The following is a 21,636-nucleotide window of genomic DNA, read 5'->3' as shown; positions in this document are numbered from 1 at the left end:
TTGTCCATTTCTCCTAGTTCTTCCCTCTAAAAAAAAGCATAAAATGAATTCATCTTTTCTATGCCTGCTCTTTAAATACTTGAACATAGCTATCACGTGGCACCCCATCTTTTCTTCTCTAAGATAACCATCCATAACTCTTTCAGTTTAGCTTTGTATGGTATCTTGAGGATCTTCACTATTCTGGTTGTGTTACAAATGATCAATGTCCTTTCTAAAATATGGCACTCAAAGCTAAAGTGAATTTTCCACTTCTGGTTTGATCAGATCAGGGGTTATTTAACCATATCTATTCATCCAAGACACAATTTGCTTTAAACATCTCTTTCTAAATTAGAAGCTGTGAGGATCTCTTCTTCAGTTCCCTTTGTCTTTGTCTTGGGGTCTACTTAATATATCTTAAGGAAAGAACTAATTGTTCCTACTGCTGAAAAACTCCGCCTTTTTCATATTACTGTTCTTTCACAAGTAATTTACTGCTCACCATTATGAAAATGAACTAACCAGCAAAAGGGTAAAAATAATTTAGTGCTAGAAGAAATCAGATGACAGAACTAATCCTCATTGTCTTGTCCAAGATCATACAATTAGTAAGCAGTACAGTCAAGACCCAAATCCAATTTGATACCAGATTCAGGGATCTTTCCATTAAACATGCATTGCCTATGTTAAAGGAACAACAACAAAAAAGCTAGAATGACTGTTGATTGCAAATTAAAATTGGGAAAGAGGGGGATTTCTACATTCTAAAGCTGTCCCTTCTCCTTTTTAACATAGTCACATTTGAGTTTCTCCTGGAAAGCACCTATATTTCCCTTTTGGTTTCAGTTTAAGTTAAACCTTCACTAAATCTGATGTTTGGATAAATAAAATTTCTTTGGTAATTGAAAAAAATGTGGGTTCAAAGAATCATCTATTTAGAGAAGTAACATATTCCTTTAAAGAATGTTTTAACTTAACACCTTCAAATGAAGTGCTGTATCTTTTCAAGTAATAACTGTCAGAGACTAATATTTTTGAAAAGAATACACACACACACACACACACACATATATATATGTATATATATACATATATATATATATATATATGAATGCACGAAAGAAGTAAGAGATCTGTTATGTACATGTAGGAATACTTTGGGCAAGTTTCATGTTTTACAGTGCCCACAGGGCTCCAATAATAGAAAGCAAATGTATTGATTACAACTATAACTGTCCACAGTTTTTATGTCATTAACCTTTGAAATATAGGATGCCATTTTGAATCAAGTTAAAAAAAAACCTCAAAAGAGGCTGTATATCTGAGTTTGGCAGGACTTGTTACTCTTTTCCATCTCATCTCTTCTTTCTGAAATCTTAGTTACTCTACATGGATGTATTTGTTTGGCTCCATGTCTTCTCACAGAAACCTAAATGGAATTTCTCCCCAATAGACCTCTGCCTGGTTCCTATCACCACAAGGTGCCAGCTACCACTCTAAAGATTTTTATTGTACAAGATGCTTCCTTGACAGGCAATTTGTTTCTAGTCTTCAATGTTGTTTATTTCCCTGAGGCACCGTCTATTCTGACTGAGAGGAAGAAGTGTTTCTTCACCTATGGCCTCCGCTGCTGCCAGTGGTATCTGATAATAATGGAAAGATGGACAATATCCTTGAGCCAAGTTCACAGCAATCACAAGAGTGCCCCATGAGTTTGTCCAGTCACAGCTCTGATTAGGTAGCTCTGTCACCTCTGCCCAGCCCCAATCATCAGTATTCATTAGGAAAACATCCAAGAGCATCAGGTGAACACATTGAAATCCAAAATTACAACACATGAATCTTGAATTAACCTCTGATTCATACACTTAGCTGAATTAGATTTATGCTAACACTCATCATAAGTCCTTATGCTAGTTTTAAAGCAAGCAGTATTATTTCCTTTCTGAGGCTGATTTAATATTGTGTAGTATAAAGATTGCTAGACTTGGCAGGTAGCAGGAGATCTGGCTTCACACCCCCATCTGGTACTTATTGGTTGCATGGACATAGGTGAGTAGCATAACCTTCCTGGACTTGTTTTTCACTGTGTAAGATGGAGATAGCAATGTCTGCACAATTCATATCATGAGACCATTGTAAGAAAAACATTTTGTAAATTGCAAAGTGCTAATGCAAATGGGTACTGTTTTTGCTGTGCTACACAGGTAGGATAACATAGTATCCCCTGGTATTATGTAATTATGTTGCCAGTAGTCATATCGGTAATGATCAATTAGTAAAATTAATGCTCTAGACAGGATTGAGAAATGGATCTGAGAGTCAAATTTCATCCCACCTTTTCCTGAACTCGCTATTTCCTTCAAGAACTATCTTGTTTCTCTTTAACAAACCAAGAGCAATTCAATTCCTCTATCCCCAAGGGGATTTTTTATGGTTTTATGGGTCCATAGCTTCTTCTCTTGCATCAAAAACATACCTATATAATTCCCTCAGGAATGCCCTTAGCTGTTATTGACAATGGATGGTAATAGACTGATGGTAACCATTTAGCCACCCCTTCCACACTATCTTTTTATTTCAGTGATTCTAAGGAACTGTGATTTCATCTTTGTAGCCTTGCTTTTCACTATTGGTGATCGAAAGACTTTCTAAAATTGTCTCCCCCATTGCTGCAACCAAAAAATTCATCATGCAGTAGCTCACTACCTGAGAACGAATCTCCTAAGGCTCAGAATGGCCATGCTCAGACAAGACGACATAGAGCTCATGTTGGGTCCAAACTTGAGGGCTTGTCAGCTTAGTAAGATCTGTAAAATTTTAAAGGCAGTTGACCTCTCAAGGAGAAGTGTGACATCATCCCTATAAGGAACATCTTGAGGAGCTGAGAGTTATCATTTGGTCACATGAACCCTCTAACCTTGAGCTTGCTCTCCCCTGGACTCTGAATATACTGGTAGAAAAGTGTCACATCCTTTTCTGCTTCACATACCTTTGAGTGGAAGGCACCTTCAACTTAAGAATGAAGAAAATAAGTACCTTAACTTAGTATGCAAAGTTCCATAAAAGGCTCTGAAGGAGTGACTTCATTGTGAATAATTTCAGATAAGATGCAAATCCAACTGATACATATTGAAATAACCTTTACAAATTACAGCAAATAAAGGTGAATGAATATAATTATTCTGGTAAGCTCCAGTTGTCTGTATTTTGTACAGCCTTACATTTTATGGGAACACAAAACTAAATTTTATAAATACATTAATGTCTACTATTAGTCCTTATGAGAACCTTAAACTACTTAAAGCTATTACTTTTCTGAGTTGACAAGTATAATCTTTAGCCTATGTGGATTTTGGTCATTATTTTGGTGACAAGATTATGAATTTCTTGCAAATTAGACCCTTTTCTTGTCCAAAGTTTCTTCACTTTCTTAATCAATAAAAAACACTTAGTACTGTTCCTAAATTATTAGAAAAATTCATTCTAATAGTTAGAAATATTCAAGTTTTCCAGTAACATACTTGATTTACTTACAGAGGAGGTTTGTTCATTTGCAAGAATTTTCACAAAATCCAAGGAAATGATCTGAATTTTTACAATTTTGAATGATAAAATCTTTCCTTACCTAGATTCTTTGAACAGTTGTTGTAAATGGAAAAAAAGTCAAGAAATGTTCACTAAGAAATTCCAGGTTACTATTATCCCTTAGAGTTGAGTTTTACCCTATAGCAATGTTAATCTCAATGTACAACTAATATGCAGTGTACAACTAATCAGTAGGGGGAAATGTTCATTTCACAAGAGCAGACCTAGGCCTAGTCTTTAGTGTTCCCCTCCCTATGGGTCATCATTGTAGCCTAAAGCAAATCTATGGATGTACTGGATGAGATAACTGGAAATTTTACATATCCCCAACAGAAGGATTCCTCTTTATCCCGCCTCTTAGATCAGTGACATTTTTGGTGACATTCATAAATATTTCTGAGGTCCTGCTGACACAAAATTCCTACAAATGTAGCAAATATCTTCTGTCATTAAGATAGATGTCATTAAGATATGTATTTGCTGAAAAACTTCATTAATTTGTAACTATTAAAATAGATTTTCCCAATAATCCAGGAATAGCATTTAATGATTTTTTTTAAGTATGAGGCAATATTTAGTGCTTTTTAGAATTCATTACCACAAAACATAGATATATTATAATTTTTCACTAACTTGCCTTCCTTTTTAATAGTGAGAACCTTTACTCACACTTCACTACAAAAATTTAAGGCCTTTTTTTTAAAGTTCCCCTTTTTTCTCCTTTTTACTTCACTTACTGCTGACATCATCTTCTGCTATGTCTTCCTTTACTTTAGTCTCTGATAATGAGAAAGACTTTCTTTTAGCCTGACATAATATCTGGCTCTAGCAAGTTCTTAATTAAATGTTTGGTGGCTGTATGATTCCAAATTAAGTGTCATTTTAGTAAATTAAACAACTGCCCATGAATAATACAGGAGACAGCAATTGAAAAACAAAAGACAGAGGAGTCAGAACAGTTGATGACTTCTAATCTTAGCAATGACATGGATTTACTGGGTAGTTATAGAAGGCTCTTTACCTTTACCCTTTTTAGCTTCAGTTTCATAATGGTAAAATGGGGATCTCTTAAAATGCGCTCAAAGTTTTAATATTCTGTGATTTAAAAAAAAATACCTTGGTGATTCATAAGTCTTAGTAAACCAACCAGTGACCATCAAAGACAACTTTTAAAGTCATCTTTGGTAAAAGCTGACAAAATTGTGCCCCCCCCCCCAAAAAAAATGCATGGCCTTTTGTTTAAATTAAAGAATATCTTTAAAATATCATTTAAATAGAATAGGCTGAATATAAATTTTGTGACAAAAAGTGCCAGAAGATAGATGGCTGCCATTTTTGTTCTCTGAAACCTAAAATTAGGCCATAGTAACAGCATCTTGCAGCCTGTGAAAAACTGGTTTTCTCCTCCCTCTATTCTTCCTACTTCCAACTTATAGGACTGCTAAAGAGGAAAAAAAAAAACAAAAAACCACCACCACCTGATTGTTGTTCACATTTGTTTATAGGGAATGGGCTAGCTGTGATTCTTTTCTGATTGGTTCTGGATTGGGGGTTCCTCAGCAGTCTATTGCTATTGTATTGTTTCAAACTGTGCTGAGAAAGGGCAGCAGCAGAGAGAATAACCCACCCTGAAGCAATCAACTATAACGTAGCAAAGGTGTCAGGAAGAATTGGTGTCTAAGAAGAAAGACTTTAGTCCTTTTCCCAAAAGCAAAAAATGGCAGCAGCAGCAAAACAATAGGCAGACTACATGTAGAGGTCCAACTAACTATTCCTCCATTTTGCCACACCCACCCAAAGACATACCAAACGTGGTTTTTTTTTTTTTTTTTTTTTTTTCATTTCTTCCCCCACTTTGGTCAGTTTTTTCCTTCACAACTGTGACAAATAAGAAAATATATTTTCTATGATAACACACCTATAAAGTATGTCAAACTGCCTATCATCTTTGGAAGGGAAAGGGGAAGGAGGAAAAAAAAAATTGAAACTCTAAATCTTGTAAAAAGAATGCTAAAAATGTTCCTGACATGTAAGTGGGGAAAAAAATACTATTTAAAATATCTTAAAAAGAAGAAAAATGTATACTCCTTAAAAAATTGAATGGCAAGTAAAACAAAGGTATCAATTCAAAATTAAATTTAAAAATACTCAGAGGCAACTATCATATCCCCTTTCTTAGGTTAAACTGTATAATCATCTGAATTAACCCTGCTATGGTATAATCTCAAGATCTTTCACCATCCTGATCAATAGATTTGGATATGGCTTGTTTCTTAGTTATTTCCTCATCCTAGTTGCCTTTCTTCTAGATGAAATTAATTTTGTTGATTCTAATGGACAAGTTGACAATTTTTGTCAAACTTCTAAAATGTGGTTTGGTGACCAGGACTAAGCAGAGCAGTATTTCAATTATCATTTTTCCAGACAAAACAATTTTTAAAGCAGTCTAGGATAACAGGTATCTCTCTGTGTGTGTGTATCGTGTGTGTGTGTGTTTTGACCAGCTATAACTGTTGACCAAGTGTAACAATTTATATGTAAAGTCTTACACAAGGGTTCAAAAATTCAAGAGCATAAATATAAGATGAGTTAAAAATAACTAAATAGCATTTTATGTAGGGGGGAAAAATAAAGATTTCACTGGACCACAAACTCCAAATGAGCCAACAGTATGACCTGAGGGAATAGAGGGAACTTCTTCACATTAAAGTTCCCTACTTACACTACAATTACAGGTCCAGTCTTGATCCCCACACATATATAATACATTTTCTATATACTCTTAGAACTAGTGTTTCTCCTAAGATTTCTCAGCTGTAAAACCTAGGTGGGGGAATGAGAAATTGGACTAGATGGTCTTTAAGTAAACATCTTAGTCCTCCAATTGTATGATTTGATGTTGCTTTTATTATTTCTCCTCTGCTTTAATGTAGTCTTCTGTGAATTATCAGATATTATATACTAACATTCTTTCTTTTATTCTCTGTGGCATCTGGCTAGGTAGATGTATGTGGGAATTTTCCCATTTCTTGTATTTTTCTTATGAAGTCCTTGATCAGATCTGTAAATGTTTAGGTAAATGTCTATTTATCACTTCTGGCTAAGAGACCATTATTTTTCTGTCTTTAGTCCTGATTCAGAAAAAAAGTTCTCCATTCTTTGACATTTTCTTCTTAACTGCAAGTTCACTTTCCATTCCTGATTTTTTCTTCTAAAGCTCTACCTTCATTTGGCAGCACTGATGAAAACACTAGAACTCCAGTTTCTTGCTGAGAATTCATAATCCCTTAAGATACTTTATAAATTCCTTCTGGCTATATCATTTGTCCCCACATAAATCCCCAGAAATGCTTTTCTCAATTTAACCAAGTCTCAAGAGGCTCTCCATCAGATACCAAAAAAAAAAAAAAAAAAAAGTTCTAGGAAGAAAGCATATTTTCCAATTGTTCACGTAAGGTCAAGGAATAGTTGCTTTGGTGCCCTGTGGCCAGAAGTCATCAATCACCATGATACATTTTCTCTTCCTGGTTCAGTATTGAAAAGCTTCACTCCTGATGGCACCAAAGAAATCTTTGCTAAAAACACAGAAGTTGCTTCTTGTTCAAAAAGGTTCAGATCTTGCCTGCATGGAAAAGACTTCTAATCTATTTTCTACCTCCAAAAAGCCAAGGGTCTACCTTTCTTTTTTTGTTATATTCTACTTTCTAACTTCGGGCACATTTGAATTCTCATCTGCCTATATGATTATTTTCTTCTTTGTTTTCTTCTTCTTGCATATTTTCTAGAGAATGTATCGTTTCTGATAAGTCAGAGTAAAGAAGTATTGCCACTACCTTCTTGATCCATAGCACTTCATCTTTGCATGTATAATATCTTATTTACTTCTTGAAACTCCTACTGGCTTTCTTGCTCCTTTGAAAGTCTTCTCAAATCTTTCTGACCATTTTCTTCTCTGTTGTTCTTTCTCCCATCCCTTAAATGAAGATATTCCACCAAAACACTCTCTTAACTTTGTCCTCATCTCCTGTACACTTTCCTTGGGTGAATTTACTCATCCCCATAGGTTCAAATGTCATTTCTATGCAAATAATGCTTTATCCTTGACATTTTCCCCAAGCTCTACTTCAATTTTCTATTAGATATCTTTACTTGAATGCCCCACTGGGAACTTACATCCAACATGTCCAAAATAGAACTTACATTTTAACAAAAATTGTCTCTCATTATATCCTTATTTTTTAGAATGTGGTGGGAGGAGAGATTTTTGTCATTGCTCTCCTTATAGTCATTTATGCCTACTATCTTCAAATAATTATTTAGCTTCTCTTTCATTCCTTTTCTACAATTGATGGCTCACCAAGTCCATTTCAATCTTATCTGCCTAATCTGCTTTCAAATTTATTCCCTCATTTCCATCTCTACTTTCATCACTACAATTTAAATTCTAATTACCACTGGTCTCTTAACTGGTCTATAATGGAATTAGTTTCTTTAAAATCCCTTTGCCAAACAAACCTGTCCAGTCCTGATCACATTGTTCTGCTCAAAATTCTTTAATGTTTCCCAACTGCTTAGGTAAATATGTTCACAAAAAGGTATCCAAGGCCTTCTATTCTCTGCCCCTGTTGGTCTGTGTCATAGTCTCCTAACAATTCATTATATGCACCTTACATTTCAGCCAAACTTGGCTATTTGCTTCCCCTACACTTGCCTCATACTTCTGATCACTTATATACCTACAAAGTCCTTCATTTACCTTTCAGATGATCAAAATCCTATCTTCAAAGTCTAGTTCAAATGACATTTACCTAAATAAAGTTTTTCTTAGGACCCATTATACTGGGCCAACTCCAACTATATATCATTAGTTTTTGACCACCTTCTCTCCAACTGCCTTGGTAAACATAGTACTCTCTCCACCTTACCTCTCATTCCATCTTTAATATTCTAGAACCATAATCAAAGCAATCCTTTCATTGCTATTGTAAAGGGAATGCTAATCTACAATGTATGTGACACCACTTTAGTAGCTAATGCTACTCTCCTACTGCTCCTCTGGCCATTCCACTAACTTCCCAAAGCTAACATCCCTCCCATATTCATTACTTGTGCTGTATGTTTCTAGTAGGATGATTAAGAGCAAGAACCATCTTCACTTTACTCTTTACAAGCCCAGAACTTAGAAGTACCATTAGATGGGCGCAGCCACAATCACATTGAGACCTATTGAAGACAGGTCTTAAAAAGACCAAGTTCTCCCACTGCATCCAGGGCCATCTCCAGTCATCCTGGTTTATATTTGACCAATAGACCCAGATATGTCTGAGGGGAAAGTGAGTCAGGCAATCTTGCGCAGCCCTCCCTCACCTGCCTGCCATGGCTTTAGGTCCCTGATGTCATGGTCCTCTTTGAGAAGGAAGGACAAACATTAAGCATATACCATATGCTTTTTCATCCAACCATCTCTCCATCCATATTACAATTTAGTTTACCTTGAACCGCTTTATGTCTGTATTTTATCTTTCTTACTAGATTATAAATTCCTTGAGGTCAGGGACTTTGTCTAACATTCCCAAAAGGTACTGTACTACTGTCTAACATACCCAAAAGGTAAGGTACTGACCTTACACTGAGTAAGAGCTAACAACTCTGTTAATGATAGGGATTCAGATAGGATTAGTGATATCATTTATGGTGAAATGTCAATGCCGATTAATGCCTTCTCTACCATTTATCACTTTAAAGAGAATCTAAGCTTTACTGCATTGTGAGGTGACTTGCAGTCACACAGATGTCAGAAGTGGGACCTAAATCAAATTGGAAGAACAGCTCTATATTCTCTACTAAATGTTAACTTTCATTCTGAATGAATATAACATATTCTAACGTGGTCATATGTGATTAACTAATGGCAAATTCAGAAGGAGTAATTTATTTACTCAACATAAAAATACACAAACACCAGTTAAGATATCAAAATGTCATGATATTTGCAGGTAATTAACACAAGAACTCTGAATTAACTTTTTATTAAAATAAAATCAAATTATAAATGCTCTTAGCAAAAAATACAACGTTTATAGGTATTATCACATATTTTAGGTGAAATGGATTTAAACTGAATTCATGTGTTTCTGTCTGTGAGATGCAATATTTGATCTTAGCCCAAAGAACCTGAGAAACAATTATATGATGACTAATGTAAGAAAATAATAGTCACAGAAAATAATCAGAAATAGAAGTCTAAATATAGAAAGAAATATGTTTTAAAATTAATAAACTAAGTAAAGGTTTTATGGGACTCAACAATTAAGGAGGAGACCTCAAAGTAATAAATACATATCCTGTGTTAAACTACCAACAGTGGAACAGAACCTGTAGATTAAATTCAACATTGGATAAAGGAGAATCCAAAGACACAGGAAAAAGCCTCAGAGAGCACTCATCTTGCAAATGTACCACAGACAGAATCTACACTCCTGTACATCAAGATTAGGTTCCTTGTCTTTCCAAATGAACAAATTTAATTAAAGCACAGGGATCAATTTTTCTTGTGAAGAAAGCAATTGGCTTGATTTGTTGGGTATTCATACCAACTTGTGTTCTTTATATAGCACTTTCCCTTAAGTTCTCACTGAAGATTTATTTAAATAACTAAAATAGGTACAGGTTAGGAAAAAAAAAAACCTTCAGATTTTCAAATTCATTTGCATGACTTCATTCTTACTAGTTTTAGCCCATCATAAGCTAACCTGCTTTTGGATTTCTTTGGACTTCTCCACCATATCCTGGAATAATGAATCTCACCCTAGCACTCTCGATTTCTTTCTCCTCTTTTTGGCTTCCTGTTGTGAATTTTCTTTTCTCCATTAGGTTGTAAGCTCAATGAGCTATTAATAACCATATTAAAGAACATTCCAAAACATTAATAACATAGAAATACAAATCAAAACAACTCTGAGGTTTCACTTCATGTTCAGGAAATTAGCAAAACTGAAAAAAGATAGGAACAGTCAATATTAGAGTGGTTGTGGAAACATAGGTACACTAATGCATTGCTGGTGGAGCTGTAAATTGATACAACCAGTAGAAATTATTCAAATAAGGTGACAAATAGAATGACCAAGAAATGATTCTGCTATGTTTATATTCCAAGGAGGTCAATAATAAAAAGAAAGGCACCATATAAACAAAATACCTATAGCAAAATATTTTTGTAGTAGAAAAGAATTGAGAACAAAGTAGATATCCATTAATTAAGGAATGACTCAACAAACTGTACTTGAATATCATAGATATAACTGCATTATAAGAGATATATATGACATAAATACTGAGAAGAATGAAAAGACTATCATGACCTGATACAAAATGAAGTAAGCATAAATAAAAAATAACATGTAGAATTAAAAATGGAAATGGAAAGATAAAATGGCAAACATTACAAAGAGACATGAGAAGACATCTCCCTCCACTTCTTTGTGAGTGTCCAATGGTTTGAGAAATGGCATCCATAAGATTTTGTTTCTCTTACTCTTAAAAAAAATAACAACATTCATATCATATCTTAAAGCTATCATTCATTTTTTTAATTTGTAAAGTTTTTTTTTAAATAGCCTTTTATTTTCAAAACATGCAAAAATAGTTTTCAACATTCACCCTTGCAAAACTGTATTTCAAAATTTTTCCCTCCCTCTCACCCCTTCCCTAGGGCAAGTAATCCAATATATGTTAAACATGAACAATTCTTCTAAACATATTTCCACATTTACCATGCTGCAAAAGAAAAATCAGATTAAAAAGGGAAAAAATGAGAAAGAAAAAAAGCAAGCAAACAACAACAAAAAGAGTGAAAATGCTATGTTATGATCCATATTCAATTCCCACAGTCCTCTCTCTGGGTGCGGAGGCTCTCTCCCTCACAAGACCATTGGAATTGGCCTGAATCATCTCATTGTTGAAAAGAACCACATGAATCAGAATTGATCATCATATACTCTTGTTGTTGCCATATACCATGATCTCCTAGTTCTCCTCACTTCACTTAGCATCAGTTCATATAAGTCTCTTCAGACCTCTTTGAAATCATCCTGCTGATCATTTCTCATAGACTCATAATATTCCATATACCATAACTTATTTAACCATTCCCCAACTGATGGGCATCCACTCGGTTTCTAGTTCCTTGTCACTATAAGAAGGACTGCTACAAACATTTTTGCACATGTGTGTCCTTTTCCCTTTTTTATGATTTTTTTTGGATATAGGCCCAGTACAAACACTGCTGAATCAAAGGGTATGCACAGTTTGATAGCCCTTTGGACATAGTTCCATATTGCTCTCCCCTAGTGCCCCAGTTTTCCCACATCCTCTCCAACATTTATCAGTATCTTTTTTTGTCACCTTAAAGCTATCATTTATTTCTTCTTTTCTTGACCAGTGTTAGCAAAGATTTCTTAACTTCCAAATGAGGTATTCTTTTCTCAGTCTTAACCCTTCTTGACCTTTTTGCAGTATCTGAGACTGTTGACCACTTTTTTCTCCTGACCACTTCTCTTCTCTGTGCTTTTGGCTCTTCTGTCTGACTGCTTCATCTCAGCCAGAATCCTTTCCTGGATCTTTAATCATTATCAAATCCCCTAATTGTGGGTATACCCTAATACTCTGTACCAGACCTTCTTCTACTCTCTTTTTATACTTTCTCAGTCAGTAACTTAGCAATTCAATAGGTTAAGTCTATCTTTTTGCAGGTAATTATCAGATCTATATTCCCAGTCCCGATCTCTAAGCTCCACATCAATGGATGTCCTAGAGACAGCTGAAACTCAGAATGTTAAAAACAAAACAAACAAAAAACCCCACCAACTTTTCATCCTCCATCCTCACAACTGTGTGCTCTTTACCAAATTTCCTCCTCTTTCTCAAAAGCACCATCATCCTTACAGTCCTCAGTGGTTTCCTTAATTCTTATTCTCCCTCATTCTACATATACCAGCTGTTGCCAAACTTTGCTCTGTGTGTGTGTGTGTGTGTGTGTGTGTGTGTGTGTGCTTTTCACCTCCACAACAGTTCATACATTTGCTACCTGATTGCTTATAGCTATCTGATGGTTGTTTGTTCAATCAGATTCAGGTATTCATCATCTCTTGCCTTTGAGTTGGTCTCTATACCTCATGTCTCCTCTGAATGGCTGCAAAAACAATCCTTTAAGTGCAGATCTGACCATATTACTGTCTCAACATAATAATTCCTAGTGGCTAACTTACCTCTAAGACAAAAACAAACTCCTGTTTGATCTTTAAGCCATTCCCAACCAGGCCTCGACCAACCCTTTCAGTCTCATTATATAGTACACTGCTTTCTATACTCTATGAGATAGCCAAATTAATTTTTTTCCCCATATCAGCCCAATTCCCTTTCTGTTCTACCACAACTGGGATATAGCCCTCATCATCTTTTATCTCACAGAATTCTTACTTCCTTCAGGATCTTTCAAATACAAAAAAATCATATAATTTTTTTTATCATCACTGTCTTAATAGTATACATATTAACTATCTCTTGATGCCATCCCCCTCATTACATCCTTCCTGTTACCAACCTTATTACTTTTTTCCAGAAATATTATGACTACATCTTAACTGGTTTTCTTAACTTGGTTCCTCCCTTCTTTAAAAGCCTCTTAATGCTGTAGGAAATAATCTTCCTGAACCATAGCTCACATCATGCCCTTAACTAAAACACTTCAATTATTCCCCATTCACCACAGAGTAAATTTCCATATCCGTAGCAAGACTGATAGTTTAATAAACTTTAGCATATTTTATTTTGAATTATAATTATACACACACACACGTCTTATTTCCCTGACTATAATGTAAGCTTTCATCAGGGTAAGGCCACTGTCTTTTTCATCGTTGAATCTCTCAGTAGTAACCAATGAACAATGCCTCAAAAGGTATTCAATAAATAGTTATTGAATGAAGGAACTCCATTCTTGAAGGAATCTTTGTTCTTTTCTAATTCAACCTTTTCACTTTATAGTTAAGGTAGCTGGAGAGGATAAGTTACTTGCTCAGAGACACTGAAAAGTTTGTGTCAAAATCAGGTGTTTCTACTCTGTATCAAACACAATAAAAAATTCTCTTAGGAATTTGTGCTGTTTCCTAGAGAAATACATATATTAATATGGAGATAAAACTTAGGCCCAAATTAGAGATAGAAATATTAAAATAAAACTCAAGGCACATGATTAGTGGTAGAATTTGCAGATGAGGCATCCTAAAACGTTGGATTTGCCTTAATTATTTTAATTTTGAGTCTTCTTTAAAATATGAATTTTTTGATCTACAGCCAGATACTTAATGTTCTCAAATAATGTCAAATGTTGACACTTGTATATAGAACCATTTAAAAAGTTTCTTTTTTAATTGTTTCTCTGACAATGGCAATGGCTTACATTGAGTTATCTAAAACTTTTTTATTTCCCTCAGTACCATACATTCATGTGAGTATGTTCATGTACATACGTATATACAACATATAGAAATTCACAATACATATCTCCAAAACCAAAGGATCTAAAATCAGAGAATCAAGTAATTCTTCTACTTGAAACTAAATGGCTAAAATTAGGATCCAATACATAATTATAGTCCCATGAATATCAGTCTCTAGCTAACTGAGAAATTACATCATGAAAACAAAATTCAAATTGGATCAGTCAATAATGTTTACTGGATGTGTGGCAGAAAAAGACAATAGTTTTTCTAAATCAAAATTCCATTTCTATAACTGTCTTGAGAGTGAAAAAAGTAATTTAAAAAGGCAAATAAAACTTCCTTAAGACAAAAATAGGTGTTTATCTTTTCACTTTGGACTATTCTTACATAATTACGATAATCCTATACTGTAAATCTTTAGCTAATTAATTCTAAGTTTTTAGCAACAAGATTCTTAACCTCATCCTGTATTGAACACCATCTGTCTGTGGTGAATATTTAGCTTTGACTCACAACCTGTTTCCTAGCCCTTCCTTAACTAAATGTAGCTTCTTAAAAGATAGGAAAGTTTTCCATTCAACCAGAAGGGGTATGAGGACATAGCCTATAAATAGGCCAGTTTTATTACTTTGTAATCTCCTGCTGCCATCTCCTGTGTTAAAGGAAGAAGTCACTTGTCACTTTTAGATAAGAATTAATAAAGCCTCTCTGATTGGTAGGAATAATTTTTACTGGTCATTTAGAGTGGATGTTTCCTAAATGGAAAAAACAAAAAAAAATAATGGAGGGGAGGGAAACAGCTGATTCTCTTACCTCTAAATGATTCCGACGTTCAGCAATGACTCTCTCATCTTTATTTCCAAAGAGCTTCTTTGGAGGGAATTCTAAAATAGCAAGCTGAAATGTACAAGAAAGGATTAACATCACACCTGCATATTTTCCATAGAAATAAGTATTATAGTTTAAATTATGAGGTGGGAGTCAACATAATTTAATAGGTTAAAAATCAGGAGTCCTGAATATTTATCTTGAACCTTATCATTATTTTCTATGAGATCTTGGTCAAGAACCTCTCTAAGGCTTGTTTTCTTACTTGGAAAACAAGGAGTTTGGCCTAGATTGTCTCTAAGGACCTTTCTAAATTCAGTTTCTAGAAATCATCTTTGGCCAGAAAAGAAATGATGAAACAAATTAACTATTAATACTGACAATTCTACAAAAGAAGTCATCTCTTTTGAAGATGGACATGTGCTCAAATTCTACTTCAAGGATCTTCTAGTCACCAACTGAATGATATTTATTCGTACTTCCCATGTGAAAAAATGTAATCTTGTTCTTAACTCCACATGCTGACTTGGGTATGCTACTTTGCTCTATGCAAGTGTTTATAGTCAGCCTACTTAATAAGCATTTATTTATTAAATACTTACAATGTGTCAAAAAATAATGTTGAGATCTGAGAATTCTAAGAAAAGCAAGAAGCACTCATTGATCTCAAGAACATCTTCTGGAAACCTAGGTAATATTAGTTATATATATAGTATGTCTCCTTCAAAGGTAATTTGAATGACAAAGGAATATCAGTTGAGGGGGAGCCTCTCACAGAAGGTGGGCTTTGAACTAAATCTTTTTTTTTTTCCCAAGGTCACTGATATTTTTAATATTTTGTAATCCTCCAATTTTCTTTCTTTCTTTCTTTTTTTTTTTTTTTATTTAATAGCCTTTTATTTACAGATTATATGCATGGGTAACTTTACAGCATTAACAACTGCCAAACCTCTTGTTCCAATTTTTCACCTCTTACCCCCCACCCCCTCCCCCAGATGGCAGGATGACCAGTAGATGTTAAATATATTAAAATATAAATTAGATACACAATAAGTATACATGACCAAACCGTTATTTTGCTGTACAAAAAGAATCAGACTCTGAAATATTGTACAATTAGCTTGTGAAGGAAATAAAAAATGCATGTGGGCATAAATATAGGGATTGGGAATTCAATGTAATGGTTTTTAGTCATCTCCCAGAGTTCTTTCTCTGGGCGTAGCTGGTTCAGTTCATTACTGCTCCATTGGAAATGATTTGGTTGATCTCGTTGCTGAGGATGGCAAGGTCCATCAGAACTGGTCATTATATAGTATTGTTGTTGAAATATATAATGATCTCCTAGTCCTGCTCATTTCACTCAGCATCAGTTCATGTAAGTCTCTCCAGGCCTTTCTGAAATCATCCCGTTGGTCATTTCTTACAGAACAATAATATTCCATAATATTCATATACCACAATTTATTCAGCCTTTCTCCAACTGATGGGCATCCACTCAGTTTCCAGTTTCTGGCCACTACAAAAAGGGCTGCCACAAACATTTGTGCACATACAGGTCCCTTTCCCTTCTTTATAATCTCTTTGGGATATAAGCCCAGTAGTAACACTGCTGGATCAAGCCCAGTAGTAACACTGCTGGATTTTTGAGCATAGTTCCAAACTACTCTCCAGAATGGTTGGATTCATTCACAACTCCACCAACAATGCATCAATGTCCCAGTTTTCCCGCATCCCCTCCAACAATCATCATTATTTTTTACTGTCATCTTAGCCAATCTGACAGGTGTGTGGTGGTATCTTAAGAGTTGTCTTAATTTGCATTTCTCTATGCACAATATGCACAATAATAATGACTTGGGGCATCTTTTCATATGACTAGAAATAGTTTCAATTTCTTCATCTGAGAATTGTCTGTTCATATCCTTTGACCATTTTTCAATTGGAGAATGGCTTGATTTTTTGTAAATTAGAGTTAATTCTCTATATATTTTGGAAATAAGGCCTTTATCAGAACCTTTGACTGTAAAAATATTTTCCCAGTTTATTGCTTCCCTTCTAATCTTGTCTGCATTAGTTTTGTTTGTACAAAAACTTTTTAGTTTGGTATAATCGAAATTTTCTATTTTGTGATCAGTAATGATCTCTAGTTCTGCTTTGGTCATAAAGTCCTTCCCCTTCCACAGGTTTGAGAGGTAAACTATCCTATGTTCCTCTAATTTATTAATAATTTCATTCTTTATGCCTAGGTCATGAACCCATTTTGACCTTATCTTGGCGTACGGTGTTAAGTGTGGATCAATGCCTAGTTTCTGCCATATTAGTTTCCAATTTTCCCAGCAATTTTTATCAAACAGTAAGTTCTTATCCCAAAAGCTGGGGTCTTTGGGTTTGTCAAAGACTAGGTTGCTATATTTGTTGACTGTTTTATCCCTTGAACCTAACCTATTCCACTGATCAGCTAATCTATTCCTTAGCCAATACCAAATGGTTTTGGTAATTGCTGCTTTGAGCTAAATCTTAAAGAAAACCAAGGAATTTCAGAATATTCTACCTAAGTGAGGGTGGGGGGAGACTAGTAAAGGCATGGACATAGCAGATCTTGGTCCAGAAATTGTAGAAAGACTAAGATATTTAGAATACATGGAAGGAAGTAACATGTAAGATGAAAAGGCAGGATGGAGACAGTTTTTAAGAAGTTCAAATATCAAATAGAGGATTTTATATTTGACCCTGGAGATAAAAGGGAACCACTAGAGTACACTGACTAGAGAGAATAACATGGTCAAACCCAAGCTTTAGAAAAATCACCTTGCAATGAGGAAGAGACTCAAAGCAAGGAAACTAGTTAGAAGACTACTCGATAGTTGAAGTGAGAGGTTCTAAAAGGAAAAGGAACAAACATTAATATAGCATCTACTATGTCTTGGGCAGCATGCTAAGTGCTTTGTACAAATATCATTTTATTGGGTTCTACTTCAGGGCTCTGGTGTAGAAAAGGAATATAGTTTTTCCTTTGAATGGGAATCCAAGGAGTAGGAAAAGTACCATTTGCATTTGTACATATATATGGGGCAGCTAGGTGGCACAGTGTACAGAGCACTAGCCCTGAAGTCAGGAGGACCCGAGTTAAAATGTGGTCTCAGACACTAAACACTCCCTGGCTGTGTGACTCTGGGCAAGTCCCTTAACCCCAATTGCCTCAGCCAAAAATAAATTTTAAAAAATTATTATGTTGGTGCATATATACTTTCTAAATAAGTCAATGATAGTCTGGAACCCTGGCCTCATGATTCCTACTCTGGTGCTTGAAACCATTAGGATACATTAGCTGAGAGATTTCAGAAATGAAGCCTTTAGAAACTATAAGCTGGCAACTCCAACACATGCATTTTATGATTTTATAAAATCTTTTATCTACATTATCTCCTATTATCTCATCTTTGTTCTTTCTGTACTTGGCTCCTGCCCTTATATTAAGTTATTCCCACAACAGTATGAGTGCACCCGCATGAGCAGGCCTATATGTACACGTTTTGCTCTGTCAAGGGATTTCTTCCTTTGGCATCTTAGCCAAGGAATTTTTAGGAGCCATCACTCTGCTAGTATGACTGACTTTCATCACTAATGCACTTTAATGAGGAGAGAGACTTCTCTGCCAGTCATTTGGTTCTCGTCGGGCCAAGATTTACTTGTCTATGAATCTCTCTCCCCCACCATGTAGTCAGGGATTGGTTTTGAATGGTTGGCAGTCACTCTTTCACAGTTTAGTTGTTTTGTCATTTTCTTCAGTGGATGATGAAGTGATGTGTTTTATGTCAGGGGAAATTTACAAACTGGTTTTCTTGCTAAATTCAAGTAGTAAATTGAAAGGATTTTGGAGTAACTGCATCATGTAGAGAGAGAAATCTTTGATTTCTTCTTAAAGAATAATATTTTCTTTCCTATGTCAAATAAACTTAACTCATTATGATCTGTGTCTCCAGCATATATAATTTTCTTGCATGTGAGTCTGAGTTGGAGTAAATCTTAGAAATCATCTACCCTAACCCCTTTATTTTATAAAGGAAAAAATTCATTTAAACCCACAGAAGTTAAATAATTGGTCCAGTCACTTATCTAATATGGAACTAGTACCCCAATCACATATCCAATTTGAGTATTTTTTCATAAATGGGCAGCCAAAGTAAAAAACCTAGTGGGCTTATGAAGATGTGAAAATGGTAAGCAGAGATTAGAGAGAATGACATGGCCAGGGTACTTCTAGGACTAAAGAAAAAGTCATTTATAAAGTTTTGCTTGGAGACATGGGATCTTAATTTGAGAGCAGCTCTTTTCACTGAACCACATAAAACTAGAAAACCATTTGTCCAAACTAGCAATACTTTCTAGGTGGAGTTAGATGACTCTAAACAAAAGAAGTCAATAGGCAACTGCAATAGGCAACAACTGATAGGAAGTGGTATGATCCGGAAAATATGGGGCATTGTGGCTGCTATCCTAGGTGGTACAAAATGATATAAAATGCATAAGGGTAGCATTTTAAAGTTTAAAAGTGATGTACCAGATAAATTCAAGATGCTGGCTACCTGTAGGTCTAATAACATCCATGATCTCACTTAGTTCCTGATTACACACATATCCAAAGTAAAATGGAGAGCTGAAGCCAATATCTAAATTTCAAAAAGGGAACAAAAAGCACTAAGACACTTTCATCAGAAGTAACCAGATAATGGAGGCAAAAGTTAATTTCTTTCTTTAATTATCTTGGTTCTTCGCTTCACTTGGCACCCACAGACACAAGTTTAGTGTATTTACTTAATTACTTTGTCACATGGCATTTCTTCTCTGCAGACTAAAGCATTTCAACAATTCTAAAAACCCACTGTAGGGAAGACAGTTTCTATCAAGCCAATTAGCTAATAAAGTATGCTATTTTTATATAACTTGTTACAAATTGGTTCTTTCAAACTTAATGTATGGTATTAGAGAGCTTTTTCACTAAAACAAAACAAAACAAAACAAAACAAACCTATTCCTTCCCTGCTCTTACTACTTTATCCAAAGAACATCTTTTGAAACATAATATTTTAAAATAAAAAAAAGTTAAGAAAGCCTTAAGTTTAGGTGAATAATAGCTACTAGCAAATAATCATACTCTTTAAATTGGACCAATGTTTTGGAAAGGAAAAACAAAACAAAACAATATCTTTATTTGAGTGTGGATCTACTTTGAATAGAGACATAAAGCAGTGAAGTCTGCCAAATAAGTGAAGGAAGTGAACCAGAAAATCTCCATGAGAACCTCACTGTGAAAAGATGCTGCTGGAAGGTCAGAAAGGCTTACTTTATTCTGAGATTGCCTAATTCTATAGTCAGCATAGTTAATGATTCTATATTGATTTTCTCACTTCTGGCCAGGAAATTTTCTTAGAGGGAGGTAGATGGAACAAAATTTATTAGACACTGCACCAGATACAGAACTACCTCCGATCCTTTAGGATATAGAGAAGACAGATAATGCTACCCTTCCCTAAATGCCTTCTGGGCAGGAGACTATGATGGGGAATGGAGGGAAATGCGTGCCATCTACCTTGACCATCCTCACTTATTCCTGATCATTTTGGTGGGCTGGTCTTTCGTGAAAAAGGACACAGGACTGGTTAAGAGATTCAATCTTAGAGGTCTTCACTTTTTAGCAAATATAGGATTAGGAGTCATCTGAAGAATAGATCCAGAACACTCAAGACTGCTAACATTCTTAAACTCAATGTGTCCAACATGGAACCTATTATCTTCCCCTCTCATTCTCCAAACTCTTTCTTCTTTTTCTATTGAGAGTACCACCATCTTTATAGTCACCTAGGTTCCTAACCTCTATTTTTCTTCTTCTTCATATGTAGTTCATTGACAAGTCTTGTTCCATCTGCCTGTACAATATCTTTAAATGAGGTTTCTCTCCCTTATTTAATGTTTTATTTTTCCCAATTACATATACAAACAGTTTTAATATCCTTCACCCTCCCCCCCCATTGCAAGAAAAGTTACCTTTCTCTTACTCATTTGAGCCATCACTCCTAGACTTCTAAGTCAATAGTAGATATTAATTACATTAATAGGTTGGAATACAGAGAAAGGCAAAAGTATTTCCTATTCTAATAGAACTCACAATCTAATGAGGAAGATAACATGCAAAGTGGGTGCAAATAAGATAAATACACATAATTTTGGAGGTAATTTAAGGGGGAAGACATTATGGAATTAAGGAGGTCAGTAAAAACTTCCTGCAGAAGACAGGAGTTAGTTTATACCTGAAGGAAACTAGGAAACCTCCTAACTAGTCTCTCTTTAAGACTCTCTGCTTTCTAGTTCAAATTATTATTATTATTATTTTTGGCAAGGATACTGGGGTTAAATGACTTGCCCAAGGTCACACAGCTAGTAAGAGTCAAGTGTCTAAGGCTGAAATGAAATTAAGTTCCTCCTCACTCAAGGGCCAGTGTTCTACCTTTTTTTTTTTCCCCTCTTAAAGTAAAAGCCACATTGCATTATTCTCCAACCCAAACTGAAGCAGCTTCATATTGACTCTAGGTGTAAGTACAGGCTCTTCTGTTTGTAATTTAACGCCTTTTACAATCTATTTTTCCAACCATATTAGATGTTCCTCTCCCTCATCCAGTCTTTAGTACAGCTAACCTTGTGGTTTCTCATACATGACATTCTTATTTCTCATGTCTGT

The 21,636-nt window shown here is 35.0% G+C and overlaps 1 protein-coding gene across 5 annotated transcripts in view; it reads right to left on the bottom strand.

The window, feature by feature from the left end:
• KIF16B (kinesin family member 16B) overlaps nucleotides 1–21,636 on the bottom strand; it is a 340,481-nt gene that overhangs the window by 26,479 nt on the left and 292,366 nt on the right. For all 5 annotated transcript variants that reach the window (XM_031951076.1, XM_031951079.1, XM_031951077.1 and 2 more), the window contains one exon: nucleotides 14,886–14,969. In XM_031951076.1, the coding sequence (XP_031806936.1) occupies nucleotides 14,886–14,969 (84 nt within the window). The remainder of the gene's footprint in view (nucleotides 1–14,885; nucleotides 14,970–21,636) is intronic.

Source organism: Sarcophilus harrisii, chromosome 2 (genome assembly GCF_902635505.1).
Source record: "Sarcophilus harrisii chromosome 2, mSarHar1.11, whole genome shotgun sequence".
Lineage (NCBI taxonomy): Eukaryota > Metazoa > Chordata > Mammalia > Dasyuromorphia > Dasyuridae > Sarcophilus > Sarcophilus harrisii.
This window is presented reverse-complemented; position numbering and strand designations above follow the sequence as displayed.